The following is a 12,484-nucleotide window of genomic DNA, read 5'->3' as shown; positions in this document are numbered from 1 at the left end:
TGATGCATGCTGTACAGTCTCGTTAAAGGGCTGATGCTATACACCTGAAACCAATACGGGTAGTATGGGTGGGGACGTCCTGGGAGCCAGACCGAGGGCTGATGGAGAACAAAGATCGCGATACACCAAAGAAAACTCTCCATGCAGTTACTTTCTTTGGAATGAAAAAACCAAGCGAAATAAGTTTGTAAAAGATGAGTGTAAATAGAGACACAGGGTCGAAAGGCAGAGACGAGCCTCCCAAGGCAGCCGGCATGTCCTTGTCCCAGGGTCTAAAACACCTGGATCTCTTACCGCTGGCTCAAGGTGGGGGTTGTTGGTTAATTCCACTCCCTAAAATCCCTCGTCTCAGCCGGGAAACCGGGGACACCCGGACGGGAGTGGCCGCAGGTAACACTTGCCGTCCCGCCCCTGTCCCGCCCCTCCAGCCCGGCGGGGTCCCCGCGGGTGACAGCGCGGTGTCACTGCGCAGCTCGGCTCCTTCCGATCCATCTCATCCCGCTCCGCTCTCCGCTGCCTGGCAGGTAGGCGGCCAAGCGGCCCTTGGCTGCGCTGGGGCTCCGCGGGGCTGTCCCCGCCCCTGCCCCCGGGACATCCTGCGGGAAAGGGGCGGTAACGGGAACAGAAGGGGAAATTCTTCCTCGCCCCCTCAGCAGCGGGGTCTGCGCGGGGTGGGGGGCGCTTCTCGGGCACCGGCGGTGGGCACTGTCCAGCAGCTGGTTTGGGTGAAAGGCTTGCGCAGTGACGTGTAGGTAAGCGAAAGTGAAAGCACGCCTTGGGGCTTGGGTTTGGATATTTTTAGGGATGTTGGTGGGCTTTCTTTAGCCTATAGCTCGATAAGAACGTCTCAAAGCTGCCGGGTGTTTATCTGTCTGGCACGGAGGAAGCCCATAGTGGTATTTTGCAATTGCTGTAGAAAGACTGTGCAGGAAATACCCAAATTTTGGTGTAAACTCCTCCACTCAGCTGGCTCCGGAGAAGAAAAAAACAAGAGTCCGGCTGCAAGCAAGCACAGAGTAGCCGGAATCTGAGCTGGCCGAGCAGGAAGGTTGCACAGCATCCTGCGGTACCGCCACTGCCCTCGGGTGGGGTTTTGTGCCTGACCCGGCCCTTGCACCTTTCACCCTTCTCCAAGGGCCTGCTCTTGAGCATCTCCCCAAAATGCATCGCTGCTCAGTGTCAGCCCTGAGGCTTTGCCTGTTCTGCGCTTCGCTTGTGGCCTCGCCGGTCGGTGGGTCACCCGCAGCTCCCAGAGCCCCGGGCTCCCGCCCGTGTCCCGATGGTCCCGGGTGCGGCAGGCAGGCAGCTCCAGTGCTCTCGGCGGCGCAGGCGGGGGACAGCCGTACCCTCCGCTGCTGAAAGTCAGCGAGTACCCAAGTCTTTGGCGGGGTTGACACAGCTCAGGGACATGGGGTTTGTGCCATGAAGACGGGCAGGTTGTTGAGAGGCGTCTGAGTGTCCCTGAGCAGATATTTTGAATGTCCTCTGTGCAGGATGCAGGTAGAGGAGCAGAGGGAATGCTGCAGGAAGGAGAACCCTGATGTGTCCTGGGTCTGTGAGGCTGAGGGACTTTTGCAGTCTTACCAGCACATATAGTTCCAATTTCAGACCTGCAGGCAGGATTTTTTTTTTTAAATAATGTCTTTAAAGTTAGTATGATAAAGAAGGTTGGAATATACAATTACCATGGAGAAAATCCCCTGCTTTTTAATGTGACTGATTTTTTTTTTTTTTAAGAATAAGGTGCACTGATAATGATATTCTTGCTGTTTCTGTAAGCGGCTGCATCCAGTTTAATCCAGTCTTTACTGTGTGAGTCACACAAGGTTAGACAAGATGTTTGAAGATTGTTTCCCAGGTCCTTATCAAATGTTTTATTTTTCAGCTATAACCATGGAGAACCTGTCTGCTGCCAACAGCAGATTTGCACTTGATCTGCTCAGAAGGTTTAGTGAGGCCAACCCAACAGGAAATGTCTTCTTTTCTCCTATCAGTATCTCTGCTGCTCTGGCCATGGTCCTTTTAGGGGCCAAAGGTAACACAGAAGCCCAGGTGTTGAAGGTTAGTAAAATAAAAGGGTCATTAATTTAATATTTTATTTACATTTAAAATGGTTGTGTTTTAGAAGAGGAAAGATGAAATGAGGGTATTTTTATGTGATCAGGACAGGATTTCTGTCATGCACACTGAGTCTTCCTCACACTCTGCAGTTAATCACCCTCTGCCTACCCTGCTCCAGAGCCCTCTGCCTGTATTTTTTATGGCCCTTGTTGCTCATTTAATTTCCCTTGTTAATTCTTGAAGGAGGAAACTAATTGCATTAGTCAGTCTCCTTTCAAATTGATCATAATTTCCAGCAGCAAGGCTTTGTGAGTTTTCATGAGACATTTTGACAAACTATTACTTCATAACACAAGATCACCAATGGTCTGCTCCTTGTTAGTAATTCTGTGTGTTTTGTAAAAAATCGATGGTGTTATAGGTATTAAGTGTAACAATTATGATGATACATGGTGATGCTACCTAAGTATAAATCTCTTACTATCAGCCAGGCACTCAGGTATCTTGAAGGAGCTCAGCCTGCATGGTTATCCTTATCATAGCCTTAGGTTGAGCAGGATAGTTTAAAAAAAACTCCTTACAAATTGCAAAAATGGTGCATATAGGAGTGTGCCATTTTCCCCTGAAACCTCTGTCATGGAAGGGACTCAGTCATTGTTATTTTTGCACCCTCACCAGGCTAACGCCTGTAAAAGGGCGTATGAGTCTGCTCCTTGCAGTCATCATTGTGAGCTTGCCTATGAACAATTTCACCTTTGTATTCTGGACTTTAGGAGGAACTCTTTTCTACTGTTGAGTGTTGCTGTGCTTACTCAATAAAATTACTTTCCCGCTGCTTGTTCAAACAGACTTTGAACATATTTCATGTAATCAGACTGACAGCCCCACCTAGGATAAACCTACTGACAGCAGAAATCATGCAAAATCAACTTGGGGGGGGAAATAAATGTCTTTCAACACAGTCACCCTCAGCAGGACGTGTTCCTGTACCATAGTATTTCACTTATGAACACAGTGCTAATTAAAGAGGCAGCAATTAGTAACTGTCGAGAGCAATTTGCAAGCACAGAGAAATTTGTTTCCGGGATCATGATGTTATTGTAAGGTTGCCTCTGTGATGTTCCTGCTCAGCCATTCATCTGTGCAGCACAACTTGCACTGAGGTGGTCAGCAAGGCCTGAGCAAAAATCCAGTGAGAGAAAGGGAAGGCTTTCCTTTGAATCCAATGACTGCTTCACAGCAGTCTTCCCTACTGGGAAATGCATGGGTTAAGTTCGAATGTGAATGTTCCTTCTTTGGTGTAGCCTTCCCTGTCTATGAGGTCTGGCAGCTTCTGCTGTCATATCTATAAGCCTTGGCCAGCCAGCTTGCCTCTGGAAAAGGAGGTACTGGTAAAGAGAAATTGCAGAAATGCGTTTGATTTAAAGCTAATACTTTCTTAATACATATATATTTATATGTAAAAAAGTATCTATGGAGAATATATGTATTTATGGAATTATATTTTCATAAAATTATAAAAGATTCTTGCTCTAAGTTTTCTTAATACCTCACCTGTGTTAGTAGATTGTATATTCTGAAAATATACAACCCCAGGTTCCCTTGGGCCAAAGAGGGAACCAAGAAAGCAAAGGAGTCTCCATGGCATCATCTCTTTTTGATTCCTCACCTGGGAATGAGTTCTTGGGCCCAGTGGCCCACAGAGGAGAGGCCCACAGAAATGCGGACAGGACTGTTACTTTTGGTACCTTTTATGTCTCCAGAATGACAGAAAGACAGTGAAAATGATGTATCAGAAATTAACTTTTGGGTACATCCCCGAAGAGTTGTGATCAAGAAGGGTTGTGATCAGGAGCTTCATCTGTGACCGTGTACAAACCAGGAGCACAATACAGGTGGCTGACAGGGGCAGCATAGCACCCAGGGACAGTTTGATTCATTCTTTGAGATTTACAGAAGTCTCTAAGCAGCTTCCAGCCTTTTCCTTTCTCTTTCTTCAGCCTACCTACTGGATCCTGCCCTGTTGCATCAGACCTACCCTGCAGAGACACCCTATGTTCTTTTAAGGCAATATTAACAGCAGCTAGTTCATTTCTTTTATTTCAGACACTTCATCTTGACAAAGTTGAAGATGTTCATTCAAGATTCCAGGCTCTGGCTATGGATATAAACAGAAGCAATGCTCCCTATCTCTTGCGGCTGGCCAGCCGACTCTTTGGAGAGAAGTCCTACAGCTTTCTGCCGGTACAGTGGTGCACATCAGGATGGCACATGGTGGCACCTGGGGGGAAAATGCAGCTACTTGAGTATTTATGAAGTAGAACTATTGCCAGGTGTATTTCTAAACATTACTGGGCAGTTGACAAAAGTATTTCATACTTGCCCTGTGCATTTCCATGGCTGTGGGCATCTGTGCCTCTCAGCTAAAGGGTATAACACATCAAACCCTTTTCTTTTCTTGTTCACTTCTGCTGTGCTTGGCCTCAAGAGAAGAATTGTTCGTCTATGTTCTTAACTTACAGTGACTATCATAACATCCCACTCTGTTGCAACCAGCTTTTTAGGTTGCAGCCAGTTCTGTTCCTGTTGCAATCAGCTTTTTAGGATTTTCATTGGAGTAGTACCACATCACTTAAATATTTTGGAAAATGTTATGTATTTGGGAGGGGATATCCAATATGTTTTAACAACGTGCCTCTTCACCAGTGAATTATAACTTTGTGTGCACATAAGTTGATACTTTTGTCCCCCCTTCAGCTATTTTGGAGAGTTTTCTTTTATTCTAGCTGTGCTTGAGCACAGGAGCCTGTTTCAGGAGAATGATAGGTAAATATTGCGCATCCCATCAGCTCTAGACATGGCTGGTGTACTATGAGGCTTACTCTAAGAGCGGGGAAAAAACCTGTTAACTTCAGAAACCCCCAGGCAACACTGTTAGAGCCCCACCTCAGAGCAGGTGACAATCTGCATACACTTTATCCACCTCATAATTAGCTGTTTTCTTACCTGCATGCAGTGAAAGCTATTTTTATCATTCCAAAATCTAGGATTTCCTGACTAATACACAGAAATTATATGGAGCTGATTTGGCTACAGTTGATTTCCTTCAGGCTTGTGATAAAGCCAGGAAAGAAATTAACCAGTGGGTCGAGGAGAAAACTGAAGGTAAACTACCCTTTTGTTAATAACTAGCAGTGTTTCATATCTTGGGAGCAGGAATGGGCTTTATTCTCTTCTCTCTTTACAACAGCTTAATTCTGCCCTGGGATATTCATTTGATGCATGGACAGAACCAGAAATTACCTAGGCAAGACATTTAAACAGTTCCATGAGTCCTGAGAGTTTTCCATTTTGTTTTTGTGTTCAGGCCATGAGTGCAGGAGAGATGCCTAAACATGGAGTTGTACTCATGAGCTGGAGAATTTGTTTAAGTCGGTCCTGGTCCATATTGTATATATATTTCTAAATTCAGTATTCCTTATTGTGGGTGTTCTGTAGTTCTTGTATGACGAGTAGATGAGTTGCATGTGAAAGTTTAAACTAACAATATTACATTTCCAACAAATCACTGTATATCAACAGTTATAGTGGTGTGTACTATTAAAAAGCATGGTGAAGTAGAGGGGCAGGTATTGAAATACATGTTATTACAAGTATAGATTAGTTTTATATTTTAGTATTTCTGTGGCATCCATTTCTCTATGTATGTTTTATATGCCATCAACTTACTACGTGATTTTGTTATGACTTTTTTTCTGTTGCCTCTGAAGGCAAAATCCCTGATCTGCTGTCTGAAGGCTCAGTTGATAGCATGACCAAGCTGGTACTGGTGAATGCTATTTATTTCAAAGCAAACTGGGCAGAGAAATTTCAAGAAGCTGACACCACTGATGCACCATTTCGGTTAAATAAGGTAATACAGATATGTCTTGGTAGGATACATGTACTGGAGAGGTCAGATAATATGGGTAATAACGTGAAGCTTTGCTTACAGATAAAATAATTAAGAAATATAAAGTCATTTATGAATATTTTAATTATTTTTTATGGATTTTAGTGTTTTTCTGTATTCAGCAAGCTATTTGTTGTCTCACTTACTGGAATAGTATCAGGGACAATTCTCACCTATAGATTAGGACTTAGTGATATTTCTGTCTGCAGTAGATCATCAGCTAAGAACTGTGTCTGTGATGCTAGGTAAGCAGTATTAAAATGACAGGACATTTTGATTAAGCCCCATCTTGTTCTATATTATGTTTATGTTATTCGATTTACAAGTTACTGTATGCAATCTTCTGCTTTATGCTAAACAGAGTTGATGTTTGTTGGCTTAACATTTTCATTTTTGGGCACAGCAATTTGAAGAAACTGTTTCAGTTTCTGTGAGGACTGTTCTATAGAAGCCAAAGGAGGGCCAAATAATACAAAGACGTTATTTCTTCAGAAGAAACTCTTATTAAACAGGGAGTCAGAAGTCTGAAAAAAGCAGTTCTATAATGGAGGAAAAGTGTTTACAAAAATGCAGTTTTAACTTACTTGTTTCCTATCAGTTCTTCAAATGAGTATTTCCTGAACTGTTACTTTTGGTGCCTTTTATCCATCCAGAATGAAAGAAGGACAGTAAAAATGATGTATCAGAAAAAGAAATTTAATTTTGGGTACATCCCTGAGGAGAAGATCCGTGTTTTAGAGCTGCCTTACGATGGAAGAGAACTTAGTATGATCATCCTCTTACCTGATGATACTGAAGAGGACTCCACTGGACTGCAGAAGGTGACCCATCTAAGCTAATGCAGTTGTTCAATGTTCTTAAGTTCAGCCTTTCAAAATTAAAGCCTGGATGAACCCATGTTCTCAGAGCACCAGATCTATCAAGTGTATTTTTAGACAACTCTCTACTAGTACAGCAGTAAAGAAAAAATGGATGTACTGCATGAGGAAGAGAAGTTGTGTTCTGATTTTTTTAGCTTGTGTTCATGTGTCCTCTGGCCTGCTGAGCTGAACCATGATGGAGACTGAAAACAGAGTTAACTGTGAGAATTAACTTCCCTTGATTGTTTGTTTCTAATGAAAGAACTTGTCTTTCAGTAGCTTTGAAAGTCTTTATTTTCTTAACTGTGAAGTAGTGAGACTGTTTTCCATTAAAGGGCCAGCTACTTTGAGTTCTCTGATTATGATTTTTGTTACTTGTTTTTAATTAGGTAATTCCATTCAAGTAGATTAAACAGTAAGAAGACTGGGTTGCTGTCGGTGCAAGTTTTTCCCTTCTGTACACTGCAGCAAGAAGCAAATGTCTTTGTAAAGTATTACTTTGTAAAGTAAAAACTGCACTGACTCCACTTAATTTTAATAGTATTTTTTTGATCTCTATTTAGCTATCAAAGATACGGGTATGTTCACTTTTGTATAGCTGCTTTACCATTTTAAAATAGTGTTCTATAAATAAAACCTCATAAATATTACTGAAAATGAAATACTACACTGGTGATAAGTCATGATCTCTGTCCTTTGAATTCTAGATGGAAAAGCAGCTTACCTCAGAGAAGCTCCAGGAATGGACACGTCCAGAGCATCTGTATTCCGCTGATGTTCACGTGCGTTTGCCAAAGTTTAAGCTGGAAGAAAGCTATGACCTTAAATCAGATTTAGCTGCTATGGGCTTGCTGGATGTATTTGACAGTGGCAAGGCTGACTTGTCAGGAATGTCAGGGGCACGTGACCTCTTCCTCTCTGAAGCTGTCCACAAGGCTTTTGTGGAAGTGAACGAGGAAGGCACAGAAGCTGCAGCTGCCACTGCTGGCATTGCTATGCTCTGCATGGTCATAGAAGAGGATTTCAACGCTGACCATCCTTTCCTTTTCTTTATTCGCCACAACCCAACACAAAGCATACTTTTCTTGGGCAGATATGCTTCCCCATAAAATAAAACTTAGCATTTGCAGCATTGGTAATGAAAGCTTTGTTCCTGATTGAGTTAATCCTCCTGTCATGGGTTCCTAGTAACTTGACTGAGATTCTGCCTTTCCCATTAAAACAACCCCGGCGAAATGGAGGAGTAATTTTTTTTTTTTTTCTTGAGATTGACATAATTTTTAATTAAACAAGGAAAATATTGACTGTAGGCAGAAGAAATATTGGAGCAGAAATAAATTTTCTTGGAAGAAATGCATGTCTCTTAAAGCACAGGATCACCCTTTATGCATCCTCACATGGGTTATTCTGTGTCGACAGCTCCCCGTTGCGATACCAGTCACTCCTTAATAATCCAGGCACTCCTTATGCACATATACTAGGTTGGTCTTACAAAACTATTCCTCTCCTAAAATCTTGCTTTACAAAAATACTGTAATAAAATCATTCTAGGCACCAAAAGGCATGTCTTGAACAGCTGAGTTTACCTAGTTCTGTCGTGAAATAGAAGGTCAGATAACATTTGTTTAGAGACATCTATTAATAGAGAAAGGATTAAGCTATTTAAACAAAAGTAACCCCTTGAAGTTAGTAGCCAGAAAACTTGCAACACAGCTTTTGAATGAGAAGGGAAAAAATGAGTAAGAACTTCAGGTGAGATGTTTAAAGAGGATTTTTAAAATTTACAGACTGGTGCCATTCTAGTTACTGAAAACATGAACTTTCAGGGATTAGAGGTTTTGGGTGCCTTTTCAAAAGTTCAGAAACTGTCAATATGACATTAGATTCTGACCAGAACCTGTATCATTCCCAAAAGATATTTTAGCTTCCCAGAGGATGACTGGGCGTGATCTGCAGGAACTATCTGATGTGCTTCTTTATTTACAAGGATTCTACATTTACTGAGCTGACTTCTACTGCCTCTTTATGCTCAAATCTCTGGTCCTGTACCACAGCCTTATTCCTGGGCGCCAGTGTAATTACATACTGTTGTGTTCTGTGTTTATTTTTGGAGGTTATTTGCTTGTTATCTTGGGTATTGTAACATTTACGTGTACAACCTCAGCTCAGAGTGGGACACAATAGTTTATATAATTGCAAACTGTATTTTAGTCTTGTCTTTAAGCAAGAAATAAAAGTCTTCTACTTAAACTTTTGTTCCAAAAGGCGATTTTTTGCATGCAGTTTAGTATTTCAGAGTACCAAAATAAGTCTGAAGAGCAGATCCAAAGAAAACCACTGGTGCAGCAGGTGTGACCAGCTGTCTGAAGTTGTTCGGAGTAGGTGAAAATACTGAAAACCAAATTGCTCAACAGAAGAGATGATTGCATGAACCAGCAGCTTCCCCTGGAAGTGTGAGCCGAGCTGCTCGCCCCCACAGGGAACAGGGGCAGTCACAGATTTACGAAATGGCACAAGCATTTGGTCTGCAATGCCCAGTTGCAAAGGCTCTGGTAGGCTTGCAAAGGAGAGAGAGCGTATTGCAGCCTGCAGATGTGAATGCACCCCTTCAAAAACACGACACTGAAAACCCAGTACCTTGCAAACAAAAAGTACTAGCAAAAAACCCATGTAAAAATTTGGAACACTTTGATGTTGGGTTAGTTCTGGGTTTCTGGACCTTGTCTTCAGCATTTTAGCAAAAAAAGGTGCTGCTGCCACAGACGGGGTTTGCCAAAGCAAGGCTCAAAAACTCTATTTTAATTACATCCTTATCTTTATTGGCACAAACTCAGTCAATGCATGCAAGATACATGACTGAAGGCTGTTAGAGCAGCAATTGCCAAGAAATCAGAAGAAAGATAAAACCTTGCATAATTGTACAAATCAGCGTAGCTTTATGAGGAGACTGATGTCTCTCTGTATTTATTGTGTTGGTATCTGAACCATTACATTGAGACAAGTTTGGTTTTCTACAGGCAGGGTGCACAAAATAAAGTCTCGGCAATAAAAATCTCAATAAAATCAGCTTTACATCCAACAATTTAAAAAAACCCAGCAAGCTTACTGGCCAATATTCCCCTGCCATATTTTATGTCCACGATAACATGGTTGTGTTTTTCCCTAGTACTCCTTGTTTTTTTCCTGTGCTCTTGTCAGAACAAATGACTGATGAGGGCTGACTCCAGCAGAGAAAACTGGCACGCCATCTGTATTCACATTTCTAAATAATAATATGCTGCTTCAATGACCTTGTGAGAAGGATTTTGTTTGTAGAACTACTAAATGAACACAAGCCTCACTGAGTTCAAAGCAGGGTAATTTTGAGTACAAGATGCTCTAACTGAGGAAAAAGGTAGAAAATGTAATTTTAATGTGTTCGAGATATACAAGATGAGGGTATGTCACATCAGAAGTCTCAACACAAAATCAGGAGCTTACCCTTAGTCTTAGCTAGGTAGCAGTCATAAGTCCACACGCACCGCATTAAAAAATACTGCTTACAAAATTTTTGGTTTATGTTAATCCTGAGGAATGCAACATTAAAAAGTCCGCCTGACTGCAGTTAAACTTCCCAGGAGGGAAATGCTAACTTCTTGAGCACTTTGAGTACTTGAGTACCCTGTTCAAAACCAATTTGCAACAGGCTGCTGGTTTGAGTAGACAGCATGCAAGTTTCTTCCAGAGGAACAGGGGATAGCAGTAGCTGGATTTCCTTCTCAATTTTGGCCTCTCCTAAGCAGACCAGGCTTTACAACAAGACAAAACTCAGAGATATTTGCTCACTGTGCTGTGATGAGTAATCTAAACTTTGTACTGCTGCAAACACACTTCTCAGGAAAGCCCTTTGGTTTTGGTAATTTAAACAGAAAAACCACCACCCACCACCAATTGTCTGCTTTTCGTCTGATTCATGCAGTTGAAATTGCTCATCCTAACAAGTACATACCACAGAGGGGATAAGGAGGACAGTTATCTCTGGGTTTTACGTCACCTTATACTAGAGATAAACTTAGATGTTAACTCAGAGCATGTTATACTTTTGCTGTTAAATGTTGGTATGTGTCTACATATGACCAAAATCCTGGTAAAGTATATAAACCTGATCAAGTCTTGGAGATGGATGTTTGTCTTGATTTCCTATGGTTCATTATGGTTTATTACAGAAATAAGACCAGTCCAGTTGCCTTGCACCTATTGAGATAAAAAGGTACAATTGGAATCAGAACTGTGCTTTTGGTTTGGATTTTTTCATTTATTTGTTTGTTTGGTTGATTTTATTTTGGTTGTTTCAGGTTTGTTTTGTTTCTGTTTGGTGTTTTTTTTTTTTTTTTAACCACAGTGAACCACTACCTCTGTCATATTATCTCATGGACCATCTAAATGCATGTTGTTAGCCATATTCATTAAGAGGCCTATGCAATCCCAGACTACCTAGTAACAATAAAAGACAAAAACCACAGCCAAAATCCTGGAGAGCACAGCCTGTCTGGAAACATGCCGAACATGCAGAGTGGCTGCTGGCAATTCAGATAATGAACTTGCCACAGCAGCCAGAAAATGTATCTTCAGGATAGACAGGAATTCAAACAATCAGCTTGCATAAATACTTTCATTTTAAAGTCATTTAATGGAAAATGCTAGGCAATCATTTTGGCTAAGGGCTTTTCTCTCAACATGAGAGAAAATGCTTACAGAAAAGGGAAAAAAATGCAGTCCAGAGGTTAAACTGAAGGTTTAAACTCTTTGTGCATGGAAAACAAGACAAGAAAAACAAAATACAAGTAATGATTTCACATAAATATTTAGTATAAAAGCCCAGACAACTCCTTGCCAGCTCTATCATCCAGATTTTTATCTGTGAGAGTCAAACAAGCTAAATGATGGAAACAATATTCATTAGGTAATTTTCTAAAAGACCCCTGCAGTGGAACTCATTTGGGGCATTATTTAACTGGTATTTCTGTTGTGGCTATCCGTATCTTTGACATGGGCATGTTACTACTGGGAGAAGCAACATACATCAGTACAATTTGCTTCTCAAAGTATTGAGTACTCCAACATGGAATGTTTATGGCATGGCCTTTCTCATCATCTACACTGTTTCTTAGTGGGCCAACTTATGTAAGAGAAAAAGAGATTGAGGCATGGTGGATTTTGATGGTGTTTCTTACAGCAGAAGCAACTGTGACCTGATGGGATACAAATCTCATCCCAAATTTTCCAGTGACACTGCAATATCTGGCATTACCTTACAGCTCTACACTCCGAAGGTAAATAAATACACCACTGTATCAGCATGCAACTCATAACCATTTTTGCCCTTCAGTGAGCTTCTCAGGGTAAACCCCAGGTAGTCAAAAGCCAGAAAACAAAGAAATGTGCTTTGTGATTTTTAATTTCATTCTTTCAACTTGTGCTTTTGAAGCAGTTTCACTAAGAGATTGACTTCTGCTTGTTGAAAGCAGCATTGCCAATCCTGTGTGGAGACTGTATACATCTTCCTGAGAGGAAATGGATGTTTTTGCCTTAGGTCTGTTTTGGAGGGATGGGAGATGGTGCGGGGTGAAAT

At 41.5% G+C, this 12,484-nt stretch overlaps 1 protein-coding gene across 2 annotated transcripts; it reads left to right on the top strand.

Annotated features, from left to right (window-relative positions):
• Positions 1 to 442: 442 nt before the first annotated feature.
• LOC309570180 (leukocyte elastase inhibitor-like) lies at positions 443 to 9,064 on the top strand. Of its 2 annotated transcripts, none has more exons than XM_082276808.1 (7): positions 443 to 524; positions 1,886 to 2,061; positions 4,168 to 4,305; positions 5,109 to 5,226; positions 5,832 to 5,974; positions 6,667 to 6,834; positions 7,581 to 9,064. In XM_082276808.1, exons 2-7 carry the CDS (start codon positions 1,894 to 1,896, stop codon positions 7,980 to 7,982), a joined length of 1,137 nt encoding a protein of 378 aa, XP_082132934.1. In that variant the 5' UTR covers positions 443 to 524; positions 1,886 to 1,893; the 3' UTR covers positions 7,983 to 9,064. The 2 variants fall into 2 exon arrangements, with proteins under 2 accessions (XP_082132934.1, XP_082132933.1); XM_082276807.1 differs by lacking the exon at positions 443 to 524 and adding an exon at positions 619 to 752.
• Positions 9,065 to 12,484: the final 3,420 nt, after the last annotated feature.

The sequence above is a fragment of the Coloeus monedula genome (genome assembly GCF_965178545.1).
Source record: "Coloeus monedula genome assembly, chromosome: 1".
Classification (NCBI taxonomy): Eukaryota; Metazoa; Chordata; class Aves; order Passeriformes; family Corvidae; genus Coloeus; species Coloeus monedula.
The sequence above is the reverse complement of the archived record's forward strand: the minus strand, read 5'-3'. Positions and strand labels throughout refer to the sequence as shown.